This window comes from Trachypithecus francoisi, unplaced genomic scaffold (assembly GCF_009764315.1).
Source record: "Trachypithecus francoisi isolate TF-2019V2 unplaced genomic scaffold, Tfra_2.0 Lachesis_group12, whole genome shotgun sequence".
NCBI classification, from domain to species: Eukaryota; Metazoa; Chordata; class Mammalia; order Primates; family Cercopithecidae; genus Trachypithecus; species Trachypithecus francoisi.
This window is the reverse complement of record NW_022681457.1, coordinates 105,719,243-105,747,056: the sequence shown is the minus strand read 5'-3', so window position 1 is coordinate 105,747,056 and position 27,814 is coordinate 105,719,243. Positions and strand designations below refer to the sequence as shown.

At 41.9% G+C, this 27,814-nt stretch overlaps 1 protein-coding gene across 1 annotated transcript in view; it reads right to left on the bottom strand.

The window, feature by feature from the left end:
- UBR4 (ubiquitin protein ligase E3 component n-recognin 4) overlaps positions 1-27,814 on the bottom strand; it is a 141,357-nt gene that overhangs the window by 101,970 nt on the left and 11,573 nt on the right. The window contains 20 exon segments of the mRNA XM_033228081.1: positions 795-923; positions 1,427-1,506; positions 3,384-3,519; positions 4,577-4,698; positions 4,701-4,858; positions 6,166-6,335; positions 11,134-11,219; positions 11,339-11,498; positions 12,459-12,646; positions 13,832-13,949; positions 14,502-14,639; positions 14,779-14,878; positions 20,769-20,959; positions 21,062-21,121; positions 22,331-22,455; positions 25,746-25,870; positions 26,286-26,427; positions 26,563-26,665; positions 27,156-27,295; positions 27,413-27,542. Coding sequence (XP_033083972.1) covers positions 795-923; positions 1,427-1,506; positions 3,384-3,519; positions 4,577-4,698; positions 4,701-4,858; positions 6,166-6,335; positions 11,134-11,219; positions 11,339-11,498; positions 12,459-12,646; positions 13,832-13,949; positions 14,502-14,639; positions 14,779-14,878; positions 20,769-20,959; positions 21,062-21,121; positions 22,331-22,455; positions 25,746-25,870; positions 26,286-26,427; positions 26,563-26,665; positions 27,156-27,295; positions 27,413-27,542 — 2,601 coding nt within the window.

Genomic DNA, 27,814 nt, shown 5'->3' with positions numbered 1-27,814 from the left:
GTTTCACATTCTGCACATTTCACAGACCAAAAAGGCTATTCTAAGACAACTTTGGCTCCCCAATAATTTAACAATTAGCCAAAAGAGGGCAGGACATTCTGCTTGGCAGACCTGCAATCAGCTGTTCATTTTTGTGGCCTGGAATTGCTTCTAGAAGTACAGAGACACATTAACAGAGCCACAGAAAAATATCAAGCTTGAGGCTTTCAATATCACACATCAACCAGTATTCACAGGAGAGATAGCACTTGGGGGGGACCACTAATTATTATTATTTTTTTTTGAGACGGAGTCTCGCTCTGTCGCCCAGGCTGGCGTGCAGTGGCCGGATCTCAGCTCACTGTAAGCTCTGCCTCCCGGGTTTACGCCATTCTCCTGCCTCAGCCTTCCAAGTAGCTGGGACTACAGACGCCCGCCACCACGCCCGGCTAGTTTTTTGTATTTTTTCAGTAGAGACGGGGTTTCACCGTGTTAGCCAGGATGGTCTCGATCTCCTGACCTCGTGATCCACCCATCTCGGCCTCCCAAAGTGCTGGGATTACAGGCTTGAGCCACCACGCCCGGCCATAATTCTTAAATTAGTTTTCTCAATGGTAACCAAAAAAAATGCAAAAGCTGATTAAATTATCTTTAAGGTGAACATAGCTACCCAAACTACCTAGAAATACTGAAGAATTAGTCAGTTTTGCAAATCAATATTCAATAAACTGATTACATCTCAGAAGAAAATTTCTGATAGAAATGATCAATGATCAAACACAACCCAAAGACTTCTCAGGGTTCCACCATCTTACCAAGGCTGTTACATTCTTGTTTTCCTTTCTCCTAACTGTATCAAGCTGGGACCCAGCTGCAAGCAGGGCTGTCAGTGCAGCATAAAGCTCATCATACTTGACAAGCTTGGAGAAAAGGACGTCACATGCCTGACATAAAGAAAGAAAGACAATCATTTCTTTATTTTTAAAGTATTTTTTCCTACTGCCTATGCACTATCATTTATCCTCATGATTGACAAAATATCCCGTCAAATCATACTCATTAATTTCTCCTTGGAGCAGATGCCCATTCTGGGATGGTACTCACAGTGTGCAAGCTATTGTGAGCACACAACTGCAGGCATTAGAATAAGAGAGTAAGGCAATTATTTTTGTCCATTAAAATACTTGCATGTGAAAAATGCTAACAAAGATTGTCTTCAAAAATCAAGTGCCAGAGGTGTCAATCCAGCAAGGACGACCCCCACAGAAAAAGTGCACCCAACAAATAAATATCCAAGTAACGTTTTCCTATTAGAATGAGCTCAAATCGTAACACAGACCACATTTCTGACTATAAAAAGTCAGTTATTCCCTTTCCCCCCAGTAGGCTGATTCTGGTGGAAACCATCTGACCCACATATAAAATGCAGTTTTAAAATTCCTAGTACCACAGAATCAAGTCGGTTCAAATCATCCTCTGAGGCTTCTGGGGACAGGACACAGTAGAATCTGGGTTGTGGGACAGCATCTGAAAAGTAATGTGCTGATTAAAAGAATGGTCTCATTCTTAACTCTGTCTAACTAATATGCAATGTAAAAACTCAAGAAAATACTTTACAACAAGATTTCCCAACCTTAACAATATTGACATCTGGAGCCAGATAAGTGTTTGCTATGGGAAGCCATCTTGTGCACTCTAGGTGATTTAACAGCAGCCCTGGCCTCTACCCACTGAATGCCAGTAGCACCCCCAGTTATGACAATCAAAAATATCTCTAGACATTGCCAGATGTCCTGGAGGGGAGGGGACAAAATCACCCATTGAGAACCATTGCTCTAAGAGTTAAGTAGGGTGCTCTAGAATCAAATCAATCAGCAAATCGCGTCATTAGTCTGAACACATTAAACTTACATGCTGTTTCCCTAACATCAAATAGTAAGAGAGAACAGTAAACTCATACTAAGGTTTCAAAAAAGTTTCCACAAAATACACTTAACATCTAATAATCCTCAGGATAAGTGCAAACGCACGCTAAAAATAAACACAAGAAATACTTCATCCAAAGAACAGACAATTGCTATATGAAAGAAACACTAGAGATAATCTCATGTTCACATTAGTTTCAGACCAGCATGTCACCAAGACCCAAAATGAAATTTAGTTGTACATTAGAACCACAACTCTAAGGGAAAATGAGGAAAATTAATCACACAGAGTGGCAAGAATCCATATACTGTACCCCATGGCCAGACACCAGGATTCTGATTTCTGGTGTCTCAATTTATTTTTTAGTTTTTATTTTTTTTGAGACAGGGGTCTCACTCTGTCATCCAGGCTGGAGTACAGTGGCGTGATCACAGCTCACTGCAACCTCAACCTCTCAAGCTCAAATGACCCTCCCACCTTAGCCTCTCGAGCAGCTGGGACCACAGGCACGTGCCACCATGCCCAGCTACTTATTAAAATAATTTTTGGTAGATGGGATCGATGTTGCCAAGGCTGGTCTCAAACTCCTGGGTTCAAGCGATCCTCCCACTTTGCCCTCCCAAAGTGCTGGGACTACAGGCATAAGCCACCATTCTCAGCCTCAATTTTTTTTTTCCTTGAAATAGAGTCTTGTTCTGCTGCCCAGCTAGAGTGCAGTGGTGCAATCTCAGCTGACTGCAACCTCTGCTTCCTGGTGCAAGTGATTCTACTGCCTTAGCCACCAGAGTAGCTGAGATTACAGGCAGGCACCACCAAGTCTGCCTCAATGTTTTTTGTATTTTTTCAGTAGAGATAGGGTTTCACCATGTTGGCCAGGCTGGTCTTGAACTCCTGACCTCAAATGATCTGCCAGCCTCTGCCTCCCAAAGTGCTGGGATTACAGACATGAGCCACAGTGCCTGGCCTCAATTAAAAAAAAAAAAAAATAGGCCGGGCGCGGTGGCTCAAGCCTGTAATCCCAGCACTTTGGGAGGCCGAGACGGGCGGATCACGAGGTCAGGAGATCGAGACCATCCTGGCTAACACGGTGAAACTCCGTCTCTACTAAAAAATACAAAAAGCTAGCCGGGCATGGTGGCGGGCGCCTGTAGTCCCAGTTACTGCGGAGGCTAAGGCAGGAGAATGGTGTGAACCCGGGAGGCGGAGCTTGCAGTGAGCTGAGATCCGGCCACTGCACTCCAGCCTGGGTGACAGAGCGAGACTCCGTCTCAAAAAAAAAAAATTAAAAAAAAAAAAAATAAATGTAGGCTATGTGGGAGTCCATTTCTGAAATGTTTTAATCCATAGGTGATTTGCCATCCATAGGGATTACACTAAAGCAAATGACCAAAGATGCTCCAAGAGTCTCCAAGCTTCCAATTCAACCCCGCCAATGAGAACCAGTAAGTCAGTTTCCTACTGACAATCTTCTTTCTGACCTGATGAGAAATGCTTAGACCAGTTTTCTTCTACTTCTTTGAACCCATGATAGAGAGGACTGGTTGCCCGGCGGCTGTTGCTGTCCTGGGATCCACTTGCCCACCCGAAAGGAGGACTTAGCAGGTTATGCTGTACCTTTTAAAACACAAATACTGAAATTAAGAAAGATACACAGTCACCATTCAGCTTTTCACTTAGGCATGATAATAGCTCGGTACACTAAATCTTGGAAGTCTGAATGTGGGTATTCTACATTTAAATACTCTGTTTTATTGGGCACCATTCAGCTTTTCACTCAGGTATGATAATAGCTTGGTATACCAAAGCCTGGGAAACTCATAAACCAAAATAAAAATTTAAAGATTTTTGGCCGGGCGCGGTGGCTCAAACCTGTAATTCCAGCACTTTGGGAGGCCGAGACGGGCGGATCATGAGGTCAGGAGATCGAGACCATCCTGGCTAACACGGTGAAACCCCGTCTCTACTAAAAAATACAAAAAACTAGCCGGGCGAGGTGGTGGGCGCTTGTAGTCCCAGCTACTCGGGAGGCTGAGGCAGGAGAATGGCGTAAACCCGGGAGGCGGAGCTTGCAGTGAGCTGAGATCCGGCCACTGCACTCCAGCCCGGGCTACAGAGCAAGACTCCATCTCAAAAAAAAAAAAAAAAAAAGAAATTTAAAGATTTTTCTGTGACTACTTTTGGAATGCAATTTTTGGTGGAACATAAAGGGACTAGTGCTCAGTGAAACATTTTAAGAAATGCTGAACACAGCTAAGTTTGAACAGACCGCCTATCCTCATTTTGGATCCTTACAACAAAGGAATTTACCAATCCATAAAAGTTACTACTTGACTGTCATTCAACCACTAACAAATACTCATTGAGGGCCGATGCTCAGGGCACTGCATCAGACACAGGTAGAGCAGGGCAATTCGTGGAAGAATGCCTTTGAACACAGCCTACATTCCACTTTTTAAAAATGCATCAAATCAAGTAATCTACACTTATCACTTCAGCTAAACATCAACTACAAGTCTCAGTGGTTCTCTTAATCCTACCCACCAACCTCCCAACACCTGAAACCTAAAGTGAGCAGGTTATTTAGGTCATTTGGGCTGCAGATCATGGTAACCACTGAGAAGAATTAAATTCTCAATAATGGTGAAGCAAAAAAGAATGTGTTGGTCCGTACCTGCTCAAACAGATACACAGGGGCTTTGGAGTACTGATGAAGCAGATAATCAAAGATGAGAAGGAGGCGAGCCAAGATGAGTGGCACGGAGCGCATCTGAGCATCCATGTTGACGCTCAACCCTGGATGATCTGGACAAAAAGCGTCAATATGGCCCGCCGGCCTGTCTCAGTGAAGTTGTGGAAAATGAGGAGGAGCAGCTGCAGGTGTTCTACATTCAAATCTTCTGTCTCATTGGGCACCACGCCTTGCAGGGCATTCTGCTTCATTGTAGACAAAAACCTACCAGAGAGAAAAGATGACTATGTCTGGTGGGAAAAAGAGCATTCTCCAAGAGTTATAATGTCAAGCATTAGAAGAGTTAAATTTCCTAAACCCAGGCAGTAAGATAACAAATTAAGGAAGAAAAAAAGGCTAAATGGTAAAGAGAAGACAGAAACTAAATTTTGGCTAAAAAAAGTCAGACTTGGCCAGCCAGGCACAATGGCTCAGTCTATAATCCTAACACTTGGGGAGGTCGAGGGGAGGATCGCTTGAGGCAAGCCTTAACACAGGCGTATTAAAGCCCACCCTGTCATTTGTGACCATGAAAAGTACTACAAGCTCCCCCCAGAAATGCTGCTATTGTTCCTTTCTGATTAATAAACTTGGACAGGTAAAACCAATTCAATTACTTTTCCCCATACTTTGATTCTATCATTTAATTCTAGTTTTGAGAGTTTATACTACAGGTTAAAAATCACTGCATGATAATAGTCAAAAATAACTCAACAGACTATAAAGCAATAAAAAAGAAAGTATACTATTCAGAGAACTTGTCAGAAGAGCTTTTATGCAAAAAAGGAATGAATATAGCCAAATGTTTCTACTGCCTTTGGCTATTAGGAAAGAGATTTGTGTTTTAATATTAGGAAAGAGATTTGTGTGTTTAACAAGGGTTTCCCTCATTGCACCCCTCTACCCTCTCAGCCTTTTTGCAAGATTCCACCAGGAAAAATATAGTGGGTCTTTGGCATTCAAGGAGGTTTATGATTTCTAAAATCCAGCATTAGAGCTATTTGATCCTAGAATGGGGAAAAGAAAGCAAAGCCTTTTAGGAAAACAAACTGCTTTGAAGACTTCTAACCATGTAAACAAAAATGGCAAATACAGGTCCATCTAAAGCGGATTTAAATGATTAATCTGAGCTTCCCCCAAGGAAAAAAATTCTTTAAAATTTGTCCAAAAAAGACTGCAAGTCCCCCTAAGTGGCTTCATGTTGAAAGCAAAATAACCAAGGACAGAGTTGGCTTCCCTGCTTGTCTTTCAAAAAAAACAGATCAGGATAAAATTGGTTCTGTTCAAGATTGTAGTTCCATCTAATAATTATAACCAAATCCGCCATGTGCTACAGGGAGACTTTATTTCCAGACCAAAGTTGACATACTTGTTTTTTTAACAGCACATCTCCAACTCCATCCCTCTTCTACCCTTTCCCCTCTAAACGTTATCATTACAGCAATGTATCAAAGCCACAGATTAACTACAAAGTCAAACAAATAAAAAAGGAAATAACCTTCTCTATAGGCCTCCTCTTGGAGGCATCTTACCTGTCCCAAACTTTAAGGCATTCAGGGACGTCAGGGTCACCTTGAGCACTGGCTTTATGTTGCCAGATGAGCAGGAGGCGTGAAAGCACAGAGAGGCTTTGAGGGTGAATGTACAAGGGCCAAGGGCCCTCAGAAAAAGGAGCCACTCCTAGCTGCTGCAACAGTGTGTTCTGACAAGACAGACATGGAACAGAACATTAGGAAACAGATATAGGATAAAGTCAAAAGGTTACTCATGTTCTCAAATGTTTGTTTGTTTGTTTTAGTATTGGACAGACTATTTTAAAGAAAGAAGGACCCAGAAATTCAGATTTTGGAATAGTTTGGATAAAGATCATTTAGGTCAACAAATGAGAAAAACATAAATGAAAATTTACTGATCTAAACCTCATTAACATTTATAGTTAACGAGTGTCAGATATGGGCTCCTGAAAAAGGAGAAAAGCATTGAGATACCAGAATTGGGATAATTTTGTAAATGGACAAAACATGAAAAGTTGTTGCCTTTGAAAGCAAACTTCTTGAGCAACTATAATAGCTAATAGTTTTTCTTTAATAATCAGTTACAGAATACAAATAACACCCAAAAGGGGAAGATCCAATAACTTAAGAGATTCGCAGTATTGGCAGAGAAATTCTGCCTATGAGATCTGAAAGCACCCAGAACTCAACAAGGCTGTTCTTTACCTCCAGGTGGAGCATGTCTTTCAAATGAGCTTCATTTTCAGCTCAGTTAGCTAAGCTGCAAATTTTCTTCTCAAACACACACACACACTGAGCAGGATGCCAATGGAAAACCAGACAAATGCCTACTTTCTCATTTGGCTTCAGAAGACACAAAGCATGGTTACTGAGGGATGTAGGATAAATTTCTAAGTCTGCCAAATTAAATTATATTTTTACACTACATCCTCAAGGACCCTTCCTTGAAAATGAATGTTATGCAAAATGTCGCTGGCCTCAAGAGCAGTTACCATAGGTTGAGCTAAGTGCAGAGCGTACTTTATTGTCACACAGGATGTGCCAGGCAGAGACAGCAAGTATTATGTGCTCCATGTCACTGATGAGGGAAGGTGAAGAACATGACCAAAGCTTTAAGGTCTCTAAGTGGTAAAGCCAGGTTTATCTCTAAAACCATGTTCTTTTTTGTTTTTGAGACAGAGTCTCACTCCATCACTGAGATCACGGGAGTGCAGTTGCGCGATCTCGGCTCACTGCAGCCTCTGCCTCCTGGATTCAAGCAAGTCTTGTGCCTCAGTCTCCTGAGTACTGGGATTACCAGCTACTGGTACATGGTACCATGTGCCACCATGCCTGGCTAGTTTGTCTCATTTTTAGTAGAGACAGGGTTTCACAATGTTGGCCAGGCTGGTCTCGAACTTCTGGCCTCAAGCAATCCACCCGCCTCCCAAAGTGCCACCGCACCTGGCCTCTAAAACCATATTCTTAACCACCATTCTCAACACCATGTTCTCAACACAGTCATAAACAACTTCTTAATTTCCTAAGTTCAATGAAACAATTAAAAAAAAAAAAAACCTACCTGAGCTACGTGAAAAATACTAACTGTAGCACAATTCTAATAATGGAAAAATCAGGAAAAAAATCTAAATGTTCAAATCAAGAGGCGTACCTAGCCATTCATATGGATAAGTAACACATACTCTTTATAATGCTATTTTTTAACGCTGTTTTTTTAGCTCATTTTTCATCTTTGTGTCAGTTTTTCAGGCCTCAGAGCCACAGAAATGAGTTAACATTCCACAGAAACCTGGTCTTTCCCTCCCACCCCAATCCTTCCTTCTCAGCTCTAAATAAAGTAACTGACTCTCTAAGAAGTCAAACTGCACCACAGTCCATCTAGCAGCAGAACTCTGGCTGAGTCCTCCCTTCTTCCACTCCTCTTTCATACTGGCATTTCTGAGGGTTCAGCCTCAGCCTTCAGCTCTCTTGCTAGTCTTATTGTTTCTCATTACTTCAAAAATTGCCCCAACTTAATTCCTGAATTTCAGACTCACATTCCCAACTATTTTCTAGACACTGGCACCCCAAAACTTCATCATAGTTCAACTGAAACCTAAGGCTGAGCACAGTGGCTCATACCTACAGTCCTAGCTATATGGGATACTGAGGTGGTAAGATTACTTGGGCCAGGAGTTCGAGCAGCCTGGGCAACATAGCAAGACCCCATCAGGAAGACAGACAGATAGATGGGGCGGGGGTGGGGGGGGAAGGAAGGAAGGAAGAAGGAAGGAAGGAAGGAAGGAAGGAAAGAAGGAAGGAAGGAAGGAAGGAAGGAAGGAAGGAAGGAAGGAAGGGAGGGGGAGGGAGGGAAGGAGGGAGGCAAGAAGGGAGGGAGGGAGGGAGGCAGGCAAGAAGGGAGGGAGGGAGGGAGGCAGGACCAACCAGCTGGGGATGGTGGCACACACACATAGTCCCAAAAGGCTGAGGGCAAGAGTACTGCTTGAGCCCAGAGTTCAAGACCAGCCTGGGAGATATAGTAAGATCCCCACCTCTAAAAAAAATAAACAAAATAAAACCCAGTCTCTCTTACCCCCAAACCAACACTCCTTCCTGACTTTCCTATCTCTATTAATGACAACAGCATCCTTCTAGTTTCATTTGAGTTTTAAACTCGGGTAATATCCAGGACTCCTTCCTTTCCATGCTCTTCACCCCATTCAAATAATGGCCCATGATCTCTGCTAAATGTCCTACGCCGTATCTCCCTCCTTTTTCATGATCCCACATCAATTCAAGTTATCTTTACCTCTTCAGTGTCTATAATAGTACCTGGCACATAGTAGGTGCCCAGTGAATATGTATTGAACAAATGAAACAAGAAACCGCAATAATAATATTAAACAATAATACAATTATAAAGAGAGCTAACATTTAGTAGGTATTAGTACTAGGTACCAAGCACTATTTTTGTTTTACTTTTCTTGTGTGGTAAACTATCATAAAATTTACCATTTCAACCATTTGTACGTGAACAGTTCTGTGGCATTAAGTACATACACATTATTCTGCAGCCCTTACCACCATCCATGTCCAGAACTTTTTCATCTTTCCAAACTGAAACACTGTACGCACTAAACACCAAGTCCCCATTTTCCCATCTCCCTGCCCCAGGCAACCAGCATTCTACTTTCTGTCTCTATGAATTTGACTACCTAAGTACCTCTGAAGTGGAACCATACAGCATTGTACTTATGCTTCTGTGACTGACTTATTCAGTATCATGTCTTTATGGTTCATCCATGCTGTAGCATGGGTCACGCTTTCCTTCCTTCTGAAGGCTGTACAACTTTCATTGCAGGGATGGATGTTTTGTTTAGCCATTCAAACGTCAATGGACACCTGGGTTGCTTCCACCTTCTGGCTACTGTGAACAATACTGCTATGAAAATGGGTGGATAAACACCTGTTCAAGCCCCTGCTTTCATTTCTTCTGGGGTATATAAGTAGAACTGCTGGATCATATGGTAATTCTATTTTTTTTTTTTTTTTGGCAGATGGGGATCTTGCTATGTTACCCAGGCTAAAGTACAGAGGCTATTCGCAGGCGCAATCATAGCATACTACAGCCTCAAACTCCCAGGTTCAAGTGATCTCTTGTCTCAGCCTCCTGAGTAGCTGGGACTACAGGCACGTGCCACCATATAGTAATTCTATATGTAATTTTTTGCAGAACTGACATACTATTTTCCACAGATACTGTACCATTTTACATTCCCACCAGCAATGCAACAAGAATTCCACTTTCTCCACATCCTCACCAACACTTACTTTCCATTTAATAATAGCCACCCTAATGGGTGTAAGTGAAGTGGTATCTCATTGTGGTTTTGAGTCACAAACATAATGGAATATCACACATTAGTCCAAACAAGAACAATAGAAATATATAACAATATAGACGAATCTTGGCATTACAGTCCTATATCATACTACATGAAAAAAAGAGAGAGCCTGAAAACATTACATAGAGCATGATGTCATTTGCTATAAAACTACAAGCAAATATTAAAACTTTTTTTAAATTTAAGGAATACAGATTATATACGTACATACACATACATACACATATATGACTAAGGACATAAGGAACTTGAGATGTAGGATTCAAGACATCAGCTATTTCAGTGGGGAGAGAGAACCATAAGATTGGAAGTTCACAATCAATGTCCTAGATTTTGTTTTGGTGGTGGGTTTGCAAGTACAAGTGTATATGACAGTATCTATCTCCTATAATTTGATTGATTCTTTTAAAACACACATTTTGTCTTTCTTCAATTACGAGGGGTGTTGAATACTCTTCCTATGTTTATTGACCACTTATACTTATTTTCATATAAATTGCCTCCTTGTGTATTTGTCCGCTTTTCTGCTAGCATAATCATCAGGAGTTTCTGTTTTCGTGGGTTTTCCTTTTCTTTAAGCTTACTGACTTAAGAAAAAGGACATATTTTTTTTTTTCTGGAAATGATCCTAAATATAAGGCACAGGGACATATTAGAATCACCTCTCAACGCTCTTTCCAGGGAGGGGATTTAATGACAAACTGCTCCTTAACAATTGGAGTTACAAGCCGGGTGCAGTGGCTCACGCCTGTAATCCCAACACTTTGGGAAGCTGAGGTGGGTGGATCATCTGAGGTCAGGAGTTTGAGACCAGCCTGGCCAACATGGTGAAAACCCATCTCTACTAAAAATATAAACATTAGCCAGGCATGGTGGCACACACCTGTAATCCCAGCTGTAATCTGGAGGCTGAGGCAGGAGAATCGCTTGAACCTGGGAGGTGGAGGTTGCAGTGAGCCAAGATCGTGTCACTGCACTCCAGCCTGGGCAACAGAGCAAGACTCCATTTCAAACAAACAAACAAACAAACAAACAATTGGAGCTGCAGCCTATGGAAGCTGGTGTCATGAGCCTTGTTTAGATAGTCACAGCACACACAAACCTGTAGGTTAGGTGACTGAAGGTCAGAGGTCACCAGCGAGTGGTTGAAGTGATAGAGAGCTGCAGCAAACTCTTCATCTGATGAACCTTGGAGATAAGTAGAAAAGTCAATTATTTAAGCAGCTATTGAATGCACCACACCTCCCTGCCAACAGCCAAACTCCATGAGAAAAAAAATCCACCAGGCACATATCTTGTCCACTGACCCTTGAGTCCATCTTTGTCTACCTCCTTGATGATACTGGCTAGGGTGGCCATATGGTGTTCTGAAAGAGATACACTCAGATAGTTTCGGATAAAATTGTTCCGAGAGTTCAACATGGAAGAGGTGATGAAGTTCAAAATGTTGGAAGCCAGACCTAAGAACTGAAAGGAACACAAAAAATAAGTTCTTATCAGGGTCATAAGCCCAGCGTTCCTATAAACTCTGATTACAAATCGAAAATAAAATATGCTCAGAGGTCTCATGCAATAAACACAATGAATGAAAGAATCAGATTTTAAATGACTTACAGTGGGCCTAAGTTTCATTATGAGAGTCTCTCTTTCCCATGTAATTCTACTTACACAAAATGGTATTCCAGTTTAATATAACAGATGTTACAAAACAGTGTATGAAAACAGGATTTCCACATAGACTGACCCATTTCTTTTGTTCTCCTAAGGTCCTTTGTCCAGCTCCAATTCATTACTGATATATTCAATCCTGAAGCCTATATTAATGATTATTATACATATATAGAATTCCTTGCTCTTCTCTACTAAAATTAAATTGAATTATTATATAAATGTTTTATGTCCACATCCTTGACTAGACTGTAAGCTATAAATATGAAGGCAAGAATTGTATCTGACTCATATCATCAGAATGGGGACTGACACTTACTAGATAATCAATACTAGTTGAACCAACAGTTCAACCATAGCAAGCACTTATGATGTATCTGACTTATGCTAAGCACTTTACAAACTGTCTCTCTTTAAGATGTCACAACACCTTTAGATGCCGGTATAATCACTCTCATATGATAGGAGACAAAACTAAGGCTGGAAAAACTTCAGATTCTTGCCCCAAGTCACAAAGCCAGTAAGTGATAGAAGTAGGTTTCAGACCTACTTCTGATTAATTCTAAAGGCCAGTAGAGAAACAGTAACAGTCACACAAGATATTTAATGACACATAATCAAGACATATAAGTCCTAAGCAAAAATATCTTTAAACATTACAGTTATCCAGCCACAAAATGTTTGAGTTCAAATGATCTGCTTCTCATACCCCTAGTTCCCCATGTCCACTTCCCCTAAACCTTACAAACCTACTCTTACCAACTCAGGATCTTTGCGACTCGCCAAAATGTTGCCCTTCTCACCAGGGGCCTGCTTACTGGGGCTTTTAACCCGAGGAGAGCTTTCCAGTGGAGGAGGTGGGGGAGGGGGCGGAGGTGCTGCTTTCTCTTTACTGGGAGAAATAGTCTCCTCAAACCATTGCCCCAAAATAGGCTCACTGTCATCGTCTGAATAGAGAAAGAGAAAGTAATGAAAATAATTTTTTTTTAATGTTTTTAGTGCATCTGCTTCCTGAAAGTGCTTAAGTCAAAAGGAACACAAGGACATCCCGACTGTGATGGTGGTTACAAGGTTGCATTTTTTTTTTTTAATCAAAACTCATCTAAATGCATACATAAAATAAGAGCATCTTATCGCATGTAAATTACACCCCAATAAAACTGATTTTTTTTTTTCTTTTTTTTTTTTTGAGAGGGAGTCTCACTCTGTCACCCAGGCTGGAGTGCAGTGGCGTAATTTTGGCTCACTGCAACCTCCACCTCCTGAGTTCAAACAATTCTCCTGCCTCAGCCTCCAGAGTAGCTGGGACTACAGGCACGTGCCACCATGCCCAGCTAATTTTTGTATTTTTAGTAGAGACGGGGTTTCACCATATGGGCCAGGCTGCTCTCGAACTCCTGGCCTTGTGATCCACCTGCCTCAGCCTCCCAAAGTGCTGGGATTACAGGTGTGAGCCACCACACCCAGCTGATTTATTTTTTCTTTAAGGAGCCCAACAAAGAAAGAGAGACAACTTCACATTATTTAACTGGTAACAAGCCAAACATTTTCAAGAGCAAATTTATACCTGCCTTATCAACCATAAATCAAAGGATGGTAAGAATCACGTCTTCCTCCATATTTCACATTGTTCCCACAAACTTGATTATGAAAGAATCTGAGGTACTTACCTTATTCACTCTCTCATCAAACTAAGGCAGGAGGGCATGCCAGTGTGTTCACTACAACAGGATTAGGTTTCTCTACTCAAGCTTCCCTAAACTATGACTGTGACAACATCCAAACCGAACACCTCACATGTGACCTTTTGAGTTTCACTGAGAAAGCTTAGAGCAGAGGTCACAAAATGAGACAACACAGGAAGAAATATGGAATAACTGAGATGTTTTCTGATTTTGGAGGGAAAGGAATGAAAAGTAACCCAGGCTTGGCTGAAAGTTGTGTCCATCATTCATTCATCAACAGCTCAACTTGATCTTAAATAACATGTCATCTTTGAGTGCACATAAAACCAAGGTCCAGGCTAAGCAGGTGAAAACAAAATGGAAACTTTTGTTTGTTCAGGAAACTACAGAACACTCCTTTTGCACTCTACAGCTTATCTCTGGGAGAGAGAAAAGAGCAGCCCCTACCTTGGCTGCTGTCCTCCTCCGTGCTACTGAAATCATCCTCATAGTAAGTATTGGAGTCGGTGGAGGCGCTGGCATCACTGCTCATGGAGCCCTTCCTCTGCCGCTGCAGGACACATGCCTAGGAAAATGACAATTACACAACCAGAGCCATCCTATTTAATCTCATTCACCACATGAAAACTTTCTCCATATCTCTTTATTTTTTCCTAAATCCAAGAAGTATGCCTCTTAATAGCTCCCTTAAGGACTTTCATCACTTTATCCTACAAAAACATTACCAACCAGAGACGTGGACAAGAATTGAAAAAAAGGAGTGTTTCCATAGTGTCCTCTATGCTTCTGCTTCAGTAGGCCAATCATCACAAATCACCAAGTAGCTATGTGTATCATAAAACTGATCATCAACAACTGATTCAAATGTTTGGATAGATTCAACCCGTTAAGAATTTCTCACTTCTTCAACACCATTACCACAACTTTGGGTCTATAAAGGTCATGGTGTATAGTCAGTCTTACTCATTTCAAGACGGTTTCATAGATATATGTATCTATAAAACAAATATATTTATATATGTTATATATTTTATATATAGTATAAAACATATAATATGTATCATATATAAATTATGAGACATTCTTCTAAATTATCAATGGCTTGACTCCCACCCACCTTTCTGTAGGAAGTTGAAAGTAACGTCAAGAGCAGGTTCATCAGTGGGACAGAGTCAATCAGCCGTTGAATCCTCTGTATGGAAGTGCTCTGGGCCATAATGCTCAGGGCTGCAGGGGGGCCATCTGTCTCCCAACCCTGAAGGCAATGATATCAAAGGGCAATTAATGATACTACTCAGCCAGAAAAAACAACTTGAGTTGATGGATCAAGCTAGCTTGGCCAGAAGTGGATCCCGCAATCAATATGCTGGTTACCATGGGGATAACCTCCTTACCTTGTGAAGCGCCTCCACTTGTAGGTCTTGAAAGAGTGACGTTAGCAGTTTGATGGCATGGTTTGCCAATATTACTGAGAGTACCCCAAATCCCTGATGCCTACACAAAGAAAAAGGAAAACACAATCCTTAAAATAATTAACAATAAATTACTGAAAACTTCTGAAAGAGTGCCATTTTGGGGTCTCAGACCCCTTTCAGACTCTGTGGACCTTTCTTCAGAAAAAAAAATTGTACATACATACATCTGCATATAATTTCTGAAGTTCACAATCTCCTTGAACCCCATCCACAGACGGCCTAAGGATCTGCAGGTTAAGAATTCCTGGACTAGGCTGGGCACGGTGGCTCACACCTTAAATCCCAACACTTTTGAGAGGCCGAGATGAGAGAATCACTTGTGCCCAGGAATTTGAGACCAGCCTGGGCAACCTAGAGAGGGAGACCCTATCTCTACAAAAAAATTAAATAGCTACCTGGGCGTGGTGGCATGTACCTATGGTCCCAGCGATTTGGGAGGCTGAGGTGTGCCACTGCATTCCAGCCTGGGTGACAGAACAAGACCTTGTCTTAAAACAAAAAATAAATAGGCTGGGCGCGGTGGCTCATGCCTGTAATCCCAGCACTTTGGGAGGCCGAAATAGGCGGATCACGAGGTCAGGAGATTGAGACCATCCTGGCTAACACGGCGAAACCCCGTCTCTACTAAAAAATACAAAAAAACTAGCTGGGCGAGGTGGCGGGCACCTGTGGTCCCAGCTACTCAGGAGGCTAAGGCAGGAGAATGACGTAAACTCGGGAGACGGAGCTTGCAGTGAGCTGAGATCCGGCCACTGCACTCCAGCCTGGGCGACACAGCGAGACTCCGTCTCAAAATACATATATATATATATAAATAAATAAATCCTCCTGGAATAGAAGAAACTCTCAAATCGAAAATTTTTTGGAATTTAAACAATCAGTTCAAAGCTAATGGCATACGCAAAGATGCTGACTTTTAAATGTAGATTGAACTTTCAAAGAGTCATTGTTTTGAAAAGAAAAAGGTGGCCGGGCGCGGTGGCTCAAGCCTGTAATCCCAGCACTTTGGGAGGCCGAGACGGGCGGATCACGAGGTCAGGAGATCGAGACCATCCTGGCTAATACGGTGAAACCCCATCTCTACTAAAAATACAAAAACTAGCCGGGCGAGGTGGCGGGCGCCTGTAGTCCCAGCTACTTGGGAGGCTGAGGCAGGAGAATGGCGGAAACCCAGGAGGCGGAGCTTGCAGTGAGCTGAGATCTGGCCACTGCACTCCAGTCCGGGCGACAGAGCGAGACTCCGCCTCAAAAAAAAAAAAAAAAAAAAAAAAAAAAAAAAAAAAAAAGAAAAAGAAAAAGGTTAGAATTACCAACTTCTATAAAATATCTGGAAACAAATCTAAGAGAATAAGAGAGAGGCCGGGAGCAGCGATTCATGCCTATAATCCCAGCACTTGGGGAGGCCAAGGTGGGAGGATCGCTTGAGCCCAGAAGTTCAAGACCAACCTGGGCAACATGGCAAGACCCCGTCTCTACAAAATATGAGAAACTTAGCCAGACACGATGGTGCACACCTGTGGTGCCAGCTACCCAATAGGCTGGGGCAGAAGGATCACTTGAGCCCAGGAGGTGGAGGCTGCAGTGAACTGTGTTCATACTACTGCACTCCAACCTGGGCGATACAGTGAGGCTCTGTTTCAAAAAAAAAAAAAAAAAAAAAAAGAAAAAGAAAATTAATTACATTTGAGTAAAGTATTTCCCTCGTATCCAAAATGTCCACATAACAAAAGGTCAATATATCTGATTTACAAGTTCATATAAATCAAAAAGTGAAAAGAACAAACACAGGCCAGATGCGGGGGCTCACATCTTTATCCCAGCACTTTGGGAGGCTGAGGCAGGAGGATTGCTTGGGGCCAAGAGTGCGAAACCAGCCTGGTCAACGCAGCAAGATTCCATCTCTACAAAAAATTTTAAAAATTAGCTGGGCATGGTGGTGCACACCTGTAGTCCTAGCTACTCAGGAGGCTGAGATGGGAGGATCACCAGAGCCCAGGAGTTCAAGGTTACAGTGAGCTATAATCCTACCATTGCTCTATAGCTTGGGAGACAAAGTGAGACTCCATCTTTGTAAAAATAATAATAAAAAAATTAAAAAGAAAATGACAAATACCAAAAAGAAAACCAAGGCAAAGGACATAAGGCAGTTTACAAAACAAATACAAATGACTGGCCAGGCACGGTGGCTCACGCCTGTAATCTCAGCATTTTGGGAGGCCGAGGCAGGCGGATTACGAGGTCAGGAGATCGAGACCATCCTGGCTAACACAGTGAAACCCCGTCTCTACCAAAAATACAAAAAATTAGCCGGGCGTGGTGGTGTGCGCCTGTGGTCCCACCTACTCAGGAGGCTGAGGCAGGAGAAAGGCGTGAAACCCAGGAGGCAGAGCTTGCAGTGAGCCGAGATCGCACCACTGCACTCCAGCCTGGGCGACAGAGTGACACTCCATCTCAAAAAAAAAAAAAAAAAGAAATACAAATGACCAATAAATACATGAAATGAAATACAATCACACTAGTAATCAAAGAAATACAAATACATGAAATATCATAGCATTTTCTCCTCTAAGATAAGCAAACATGAAGACAAACCATACCCAGTGTCAAAGAGAGCATGGGGAAATGGGCACATAGGCACACAGCTGGTGTCAATGCAAATTAGTGTTACTTTTCTAAAGAGTAGTTTGAGAAAACATTTCCAGTGTTTAAATGTGTGAGCCCTTTGTCCTAACAATGGCACTTTTGGGAATTCATCCCAAGAGGACAATTAAATTCCCAAAAGTTTATATTTCAGGAAGTTATCAAAGCAAAATTTATCAAAACAAGACATTTGGAACAATCTAAATAAGTGCTTAGCAATAGGGGAATTAGGTAACTATGGTATATTTACATAGTGGAATACTGCTGGCCATTAAAAACTTAGACATTTTAACAGTGTCACTGAAAAGATGTTGCACTATTTCATATACTGTGATCCCATTTTTGTAAACTTCCATAGTTTTTATATGTGCACAGAAAAATGTCTAAAAGAATGTTTACCAATTTGAGTGGTAGAATTTGGGATCATTTTTACCTTTCCTATTTATGCCCATCTTTATGGCTTGTCACTTATACAACATACATGCATTCTTTTAAAATATAAAGAAACAACAGCCATTTTAAAAGCGTGACTGCGGCCAGGAGCGGTGGCTCACACCTGTAATCCCAGCACTTTGGAAGGCCAAGGCGGGTGGATCACGAGGTCAGGAGATCTAGATCATCCTGGTTAACATGGTGAAACCCCGTCTCTACTAGAAACACAAAAAATTAGCCGGGCGTGGTGGCGGGCACCTGTAGTCCCAGCTACTTGGGAGGCTGAGGCAGGAGAATGGCGTGAACTCGGGAGGTGGAGCTTGCAGTGAGCAGAGATGGTGCCACTGCACTCCAGCCTGGGCAACAGAGCAAGACCTCATCTCAAAAAAAAAAAAAAAAAGAAAGAAAGCGTGACTGCTACTTCTAAGGATATACTTCTTGGCATTCTTTCCTTTCCTTTACAACACCAAGAATGAAAATGGCCACTCATAACATCACAAACCACCGTTTGCTTTGAAACACTCCCACCTCCTTATTTGCCTAGTATCCATCACCTTACCATGTCAGTACTGGTTTCAGATTTCAGCTTAATTCCTTGAGGAAGCCTGCTCTGATGTCCCCAGCCAGGTCAAATGCCCCTGTTCTAATACTCTCTAGATACAATCTGACATGGCCAGGCATGACATGGCTCATGCCTGTAATCCCAGTACTTTGGTATGCTGAGGTGGGCAGATCACTTGAGGCCAGGAGTTCAATACCAGCCTAGCCAACATGGCAAGACCCCATCTCTATTAAAAATACAAAAACAAAAAAAAAATCAGCTGGGCTGGTGGTGCACACCTGTAATCCTAGCTACTTGGTGGCTGAGGCACAAGAATTGCTTGAACCTGGGAGGCAGAGGTTGCAATGAGTTGAGATTGCACCACTACACTCCAGCCTAGGCAACAGAGCGAGACTCTGCCTCAAAAACAAAAAAAAAGAAAGAAAAAGATATATTTGTATGGATATATACTTCATGTCTCTTGAGAATATGTCCATTTTTATGTTCATCACAGCACCCAGAACTAACATAGAGCCTGGGACAGAGAAGATGCTCAGAGGGTAATTTGTTAATGCAGTCCAGGTTGTGACCTCTTCCTGAAACTCCGGACTCACATATCCAACTGCCCACTCAACATCTGACATAGAGGTCTGACAGTCATCTTACACTCCGCATGGCCAAGATTACGTTTTTATTTCTTCCCCTTCCTCCCACTCAACCCACTCCTAAACAAGTGTTTCTGGTATCAGTAAATTATACAATCCAGTGGCCTCAAGCCAAAAAATCGTGATGTCATCTTTTTCACACCCAACATGCAAGCCATCAGTAAATCCTGACAGCTGTACCTTCCAAATATATTCCAATTTGACCTCTTTTCTCTGCCTTTGCCACACCACCCTATTCAAGTCACTTTCATATCTCACCTGGAATGATGCATTTGATGTTAACTGTTCTCCCTGCTTCTTATCTTATGTCCTGCAGTCTATTCTCAGATCACTAATAAATCAGGTTGCATCTCTCCCTTGTTTAATCCCTCTAACCGTTACTGACTGCACTTGGCCCTAGATGATCTGGCCACTGGCTACCTGTCTGACTAATTTTCTACCACTCTTCCACCTTGGTTTCTCCATTTTAGCCACACAGACCTAGCTGATCCTCAGCAATGTCAATCATACTTCCATCTCAAACCTGAACATTCTACCCCAAATACTTACATAGCTCTGTTACCTCACATATGGTCTCTACACCACGTCTTTGGAGCCCTTTCTGGATCATCCTAACTAAAATAATAGCCCTGGGCTGGGCACAGTGGCCCACACCTGTAATCCCAGCACTCTAGGAGCCTGAGGTGGGCAAACCACTTGAGGTCAAGAGTTCAAAACCCTGCCTGGCCAACATGGTGAAACCCCATCTCTACTAAAAATACAAAAATTAGCTGGGTGTGGTGGCGTACACCTGTAATCCCAGCTACTTGGGAGGCTGAGGCACGATAATTGCTTGAACCCCTGAACTGGAGGTTACAGTGAGCCACAATCGCACCACTACACTCCAGCCTGGGCAACAGAGGGAGACTCTGTCCCAAAAAAATAAAATAAAATAAACCCCTATGACTCTCCGGCCCCTCGCTCTGACATCTTTTTCTTCACAACATTTATATATGATTATCTATAATCTACTCATTAGTAGATTTGTTTACTGTTTCTCCAGATATAAAATAAACTCCATAAAGGCAAGGGCATCACTTTGTTTAGTGCTACATCCTCAATGCCTAGAATAGGGCCTAGCATATGATAGGGATTGAATGAAAAAATAAAATCCAGAAACACCTGGGCTTAGAAAACGAAACCTGAACAGCACATTGGTCTTATATCTTATTTCAGAGTTCATTAAAACAATAGCAAATATTACAGGACGCAAACCAGCAGGCCCTAATGATATTCTCATCTTATGGGTTATACATGCAAGAACTCAACTCCAAGTCAAACAAGCCCGCTTTACAAGACAGAAACATGTTTTTCTGATTTGAACTTCATAAAATTCCTGAAATACACATTGCACAGATACTTTTCCCCTCTGACAGATGAGGAAATTGGATCAAAGAGAATGAGTGACTTATCTAAAAATCACCAAGCTATGTTGTGGAGATAACAGATCATGATCATTATCTTAGTTGTTAAATTCAAACCAGGTAGGAAGACAAATTTTCCTATTGATATGAAGTCATACTAGCTCCCTGTCAATATAAAATGTTAGGTAAATAAAACAAAATATAAGTTACGATCAAGTAAACACATACCCTTTTCCAGGCCCCAGTTTAGGAGAGCCCACTCCCTCTTTAGTACGAGAAAGGATGTCTCTGACTCGGAGGGCGGCCAGCGGGTCCTTCTCTTTCCCCTTATCAGCCAGTGCAGTAGGACTGAGGTTCAATATGAGGAAAAGGCTGTTCAACAAGCACCAAGCACCCAGCAACTGGAAATTCTGATAGTGCTATTGTAAAAGGCACAAAATAAAAAACATAATCATAGAGATATTCACATCTCACAGAGGACAAGATAGTAAGTATGCAGCAGAGACAGATAAGTTTCTTACCTCACCACCAGCTCGGCGAGAACTGCTGATTGCTTGTCCAATCATGTCATAGATTTCAAGCTGTACAATATCAAATAGATACAAAAATCTAAACAAGCTGACAGATTTCATTATAAATGCTAAATCCTACCCAAATCAGTTTAACTTGAAGAGTTCAATATCCTCTTTTCAATGATACATTCCATCGCACTTTCCTTGACCTTCACATGGAGCTGACTCCCTCTTTTCTTTTTTTTTTTTTTTTTTTTTGAGGCGGAGTCTCGCTCTGTCGCCCGGACTGGAGTGCAGTGGCCGGATCTCAGCTCACTGCAAGCTCCGCCTCCCGGGTTTATGCCATTCTCCTGCCTCAGCCTCCCGAGTAGCTGGGACTACAGGCGCCCGCCACCTCGCCCGGCTAGTTTTTGTATTTTTAGTAGAGACGGGGTTTCACCGTGTTAGCCAGGATGGTCTCGATCTCCTGACCTCGTGATCCGCCCGTCTCGGCCTCCCAAAGTGCTGGGATTACAGGCTTGAGCCACCGCGCCCGGCCCCCTCTTTTCATGTGGATCATATGTCACCATCTCAGAAGCCATCCCTCCTCCCAATCAAAAGCAGCATGCGGAGCTCCACATCAGATCACTTTTTTTTTTTTTAAAGATGGAGTTTCATTCTTGTTGTCCAGTCTGGAGTGCAGTGGTGTGATCTCAGCTCCCTGCAAACTCCACCTCCCAGGCTCAAGCGATTCTCCTGCCTCAGCCTCCAGACTAGCTGGGATTACAGGCATGCGCCACCACATCTGGCTAATTTTTGTATTTTTAGTAGAGATGGGGTTTCACCATGCTGGCCAGGCTGGTTTTGAACTCCTAACCTCAGGTGATCCACCCACCTCCCAAAGTGCTGGGATTACAGGTGTGAGCCACTGCGCCCGGCCCAGATCACTCTTAATCACAATGTATTGTTTCCGTGCACTTAATTACTATCCCATATTTTCCTGTTTACTGCATTCCCCTAAAAGTACACTGACACACAGTAAGCCCTCAAACGTATTTGCTGAATTAATGGCTAATCTTTCAAGTGTGTTCTACAGAGATAGGGAAACAGCAATATACCAAATCAACCAATATACCAAATCAACAAGCTGGATGCCTACCTCTTAGACCTACTAGTACCCAGGGAAAGTAGTGTGGAGAATACTTTAAGTTCTTTGTTCTATCATGGAAGAAAGTGGAACTGGCCATACTCCCTCATTTGAACAATCAAGGTTCCCTTATCCCCAGATCTTTGGCTTACACATTTCTGGACAATTGTAGCTGCGTCACTTTCATAGTCATCTTCTTTGGAGCTCGTGGACCCTGTCCGCACTTGCTGGGCACTACCCACATGCAGGATGGCCATGCAGGTTGCCACACTCACACCTGAAAAAGAAGATGCACAGGTCTCAGCCATGGAGTGCACCCAAGAATCCACCAAAGCTGAAACACAAAAGCACAATCCACCCACAAGCAATTCCATGATTTGATTACTTAAAATAAATGCCATTAAGAGCAAGACTAAATAGGTTTACCATACAATTCAGTAACCAGACTACTAGGTATTTATCCGAATAAGCTAAAAACTTACACACACACACACACACACACCACACACACACACACACACATGAATGTCCTTCAGTAGGAGAATAGATAAACTGTGATATAGCCATACAATGGAATATTAATTCAGCAATAAAAAGAAATGGGCTATTAAGCCATGAGAAGACATGGAGGAACCTATATGCATGCTGTTAAGAGAAAGAAGCCAATCAGAAAATCCGGCTTATTGTATGGTTCCAACTACATGACATTCTAGAGAAGGTAAAACTAGAGAGAAAGTGGAGATCAGTGGTGTTACCAGGGGTCGAGGGATGGGGTAAGGAATGAATAGGTGGAGCAAAGGGGATTTTTAGGGCAGTGAAACTATTTTGTACAATATGGTAATCATGGATACATGACACTATACATTTGTCAAAACCCATAGACCTGTACAACACAAAAATGAAACCCCAATGTAAACTATGGACTTTAGTTAATAATAATATATCAATATTGGTTCATCAATGACAATCTAACATACTAATTAAAAGTATTAATGATAAGAGAAACTAGCTATAAGGGAGAGGGAGTACATGGGAACTCTATAAACCTAAAATTGCTTTAAAAATAAAATCTAAGCCAGATGAGGTGGCACAAGCCTCTAATTCCAGTTACTTGGGAGGTTGATGTGGGAGGATCATTTTCACCAAGAGGTTTGAGGCTACAGTGAGTTATAATTGGTACACTGCACTCCCACCTGGCTGAAACACTAAGATTATGTCTCTAAAAAAAAAAAGGAATAAAAATAAATAATTAAGGCCGGGCATGATGGTTCACACCTGTAATCCTAGCACTTTCGGAGGCCCAGGCAGGTGGATCACCCGAGGTCAGGAGTCCGAGAGCAGCCTCACCAACATGGCGAAACCCCATCTCTACTAAAAATACAAAAATTAGCCAGGCGGAGTGGCAGGCGCCTATAATCCCAGCTCCCAGCTACTCGGGAGGCTGAAGCAGGAGAATCACTTGAACCCGGGGGTCGGAGGTTGCAGTGAGCCGAGACCGAGCCACTGCATTGCAGCCTAGGCAAAAGAACGAAACACCATCTCAAAAAAAATTACAATAATTAATTAATTAACTAAATTTAAAATCTAAAGCCAGGCACAGTGGACTCAAGAGGCTGAGGTAAGAAGATCACTTGAGCCTAACAGTTCAAATCTAGCCTGGACAACAGAGCAAGACCATATTTCTTAAATAAATAAATAATAAAATCTAATAATTTCAAAAAATTAAAAATTAAAATAAATTTTAAGATTATGAAAAAAAAATCCTATACCTGGAATTTCTCAAAGACATCATAGCCAAATCCCTTTCCTTAAATCAAATCCTAAGTGATCAAATTTTAACAAACCAGATTTGGGATCTTTAATCCGACTGTGAATTTTTAAAGAATCTCTAGTCCTTACTGACTTGAATCACTTACTGACTGAGTACATTGAGATCCGTGTGAGGGTAATGAAAATCCCCGGAAATCAAAATAAATAAACCCCAAATTTAAAAACGGAAAATCAACAGTAGAGCACGAGGAAGCTCAATACTGGAAAGTAGTTATGAGAGAACATGTTCTCACGTGTATCCTGAACTTTCCACTCTTAATGCTGCTGCCCTAGCTGAGGCCCTAAATGTGTACTGCCTGAATGACTGCCAATTCCTCCTGAGCAGTTTCCCTGCCTCCAGTATTTCCCCACACCAGAATACCTTGTACACTACTGCCTGAATGTTCTTCCTGAAATACAGCTCAGATCCTCTCACAGCTCAGAAGCTTTAACGGTCTCTACTATCTACAGGATATGGTCCAAATGACTTAGTCTGCATTTCTAATTGAGTCTTACTTTCTGTCCAATTATACAACACCCATGAATAGCCATAAAACCTACAGACTTACTTATACACACAAACGCGCACACACACACACACACACACACACACACACACACACACATACAACTTATGCAGTATGTTCCCCCAAACTCTTGGATACTTTTTGTCTGCTTCTGCCTCTGCCTAGAAATAGCCAAGCCGAGATCCTACCTGACTTAAGATTCAACATCAAAACTCCTTCATGATTACTGCCTTTCTCAACTGAAAGCGAGCTCTCCCTCCTCTAAGCTTCCAAAGTACTTTCTCATCTCTTACTCAGTTTCTTTACTTATAAGTTATTTACTAACATCCTCTAAAAGACAGTAAGGTCCCTGAGGGCACAGATGCCTTTATCTTTATATTCTTATTCACACATAGATGTTCAAATTAAAACTGTTCAGAGAATGTAGTGAGATCAACCTCAGCAATTTCGTGGTGTTCCCAAGGTCAGGTTTCCAAGACTATCTGCTCAAATCTTCACTTGCAAAACCAAGTAAACTTCTAAAATCGCTATAACCTCCAAGACATACCAGAGATAGGATATGTCTTGGAACTTTATGCCAAAGATCAGTGATCTGGGCTAAAAAGTCCTTTTAACAATAACTTAAAAGAGAGTAAACACCAGCTGTCAGGCCCTGCTTCAAAGGCAGTAAGATCAACAGGAAGAAAGGGGATTTTATGAAAGCTTAAAGAATATCATTCTTTGCATTTATCAGTATAAACAGATACCACCTGTTCCATGAAGCCTTCTTCAAACCTGATCCCACTTTGAGCAAGACTCAACCCCTTTCTTCTCTGTGTACCCAAAATATCCTATACTTCTATTATTGCCTTTAATACTGTTCTATGTTATACTGTTTAGCCTTATGTGTTCTCTGCTGCTCAGATGTAGCCTCCTTGAGGGCAGAGACTACACGTAGTTCATCTCAATATCCCAACAGTCTTTGGCACTTTGCTTTTTATATAGTAAATATTTAACATCTGCACATACTATAAAATAAAATATGCGTATAACGCAATGGCAGCAGTGAACCAACAGGACCATTTACAAAGATTCCTATTGAGTCCTCATTTCACCTTGATGGGACGTTAGATGATGCTTAAGGGAACGGAGCAAGGGGGATGAGTAGAGTATTCAGAAGGATTTTCATGGTTTCCTGAAAGTATATCTGTGCTTGACTGAGAAAATGAGACCAGATATAATAAATTCTCACCTGCATACAGACAACTTAGGCTGAGGACTGTCACATCTTGTAGACGAGAAGGATTGAGAGGTTCCAACACAGGTAGAGAAAGGGTATCCAATGCCATAGTTACATCAATCACCAATGAATGAAAGCTGGAACACGACAGAGATCGACAAGTGTCTCTTAGAATCATTCACTTCTATAATGTGACAGTTAAAGCAATTACCAGCATGGGCCTGGCACAGTGGCTCACACCTAAAATCCCAACACTTTAGGAGGCCAAGGTGGGAGGATTGCTTGAGCCCAGGAGTTCAAGACCAGCCTGGACAACATGGCAAAACCCTGACTCTACAAAAAATACAAAAATTTGCCAGGCATGGTGGTGTGTGCCTGTAGTCCCAGCTACTCAGGAGGTGGGAGAACTGCTTGAGCCCAGCAGACAGAGGTTACAGGGAGCCGAGATTGCACCCCTGCACTCCAGCCTGGATGATGGAACAAGACCCTGTCCCAAAAACAAAACAAAACAAAACGAAAAAAGTAAAGCATGTGCACTGTGAAGCACCTTACCCATTACGAACAGCAGTGGCATCTGCTACTGTTGCAGGCATTATGAAGAAGGAATTAGCTAACACTGCATCTTGGAACCGATTGATATAGCGTAGGAAATATGGCAGGTTCAAACACACACGCAGTAGCTTCTCCGAGCCACCTAAATGAATGGAAACCACGACCTTACGAACAGGCCTTTGTCTGATGCTTGATTCTTATGCACATGACAGAAGCACACTTAAGGAATTTTTAATAGCCCAGAAATCAGCTTTCTGATAACAGTTGAGAGTCTTACCAAGCTCCTGAAGACTAGCCACGTTCTGAGCTATGAACACATTCTTGGTTTTGATAGCTGAGGCTTGATCTGTAGATGACTGCTCATCACTTTCTCCTTCCACCTGAAAAGGAACATAAGGCCTGTCAAGATACTATTATCTCTTCACCAAACCTACTGTCAAAAGCGAGCAGTGGCTGCATGGATACTCTCCAGAATCCCCAGTTAATGAAGGGAAAATTCCTTACTAATGCTGGAGAAAATACAGGTTACATTTCCAGGAGGAGGAAAAAAACATACAGTTTTAAAAAATATATATGTTCTATAACCAAAATGGAGTGATGCCTTTATATAGAAAACTGTACATATACCTTACATTTGTTAATTTGCATTGAGAGAAGCCTAGAATAGTTGTCAAAACAGTAGTAACTGTGGACAGAAGAAGGAGTTGGGGTGAATTTCACTTGCTTTATTTTGTATTCCTCAATTTCTTTTGTCCCACAGACATGTATATCATTTATATCACAAACACAAAATACATCACTTTTTCTCCCCTAGTGTTATCACCTTAACAAATCCCACAAAGAAGAAGGCATTTGACTAAAGAAACTTACCAGAGTCTGTGTACTGATAGGTTGTGATGCTACAGTTCTAGGGTTAAAAACTGAGGTCAACTGGTTCAAAAAATTCATCTGTACCTCCTTTTGCCTCAACTCAGGGCTTACTGGTGAGGCCAGCTCTTTCTGATCTTCCACTGTAAAATACAAAAGCAAAAAAAGGGCTGAGGAAAGTGCCACTAGAAGGCAAAGGTGCCATGGAAAAGGTGCCATGAGGGTGGTCATGTGATCAGATCTGTCAAAGGAACACCCACCATCTGAAAGTGTCTTCACTGTTTGGGGCAGCTTGGCGGATTTCATCATTGCTGTAAATGTGATAATTTCAGTTCTATCTAGTCGGCTACAGCCAGTGCACAGGCCCTTGATTAGAAGAATCAAGTGTTTCTGAAAAGAAAACAAATGCAGTGGGGGGAGCGGGGAAGGATAGCATTAGAAGATATACCTAATGTAAATGACGAGTTAATGGGTGCAGCACACCAACATGGTACATGTATACATATGTAACAAACCTGCACGTTGTGCACATGTACCGTAGAACTTAAAGTATAATTTAAAAAAAAAAAAGAAAGAAAACAAATGCAAATAGATCTTTCAGAAAATTCTACTCTTTTGGGAATTCTAACTGGCACAGGGTCAAATTTAGGTTCATATAAACA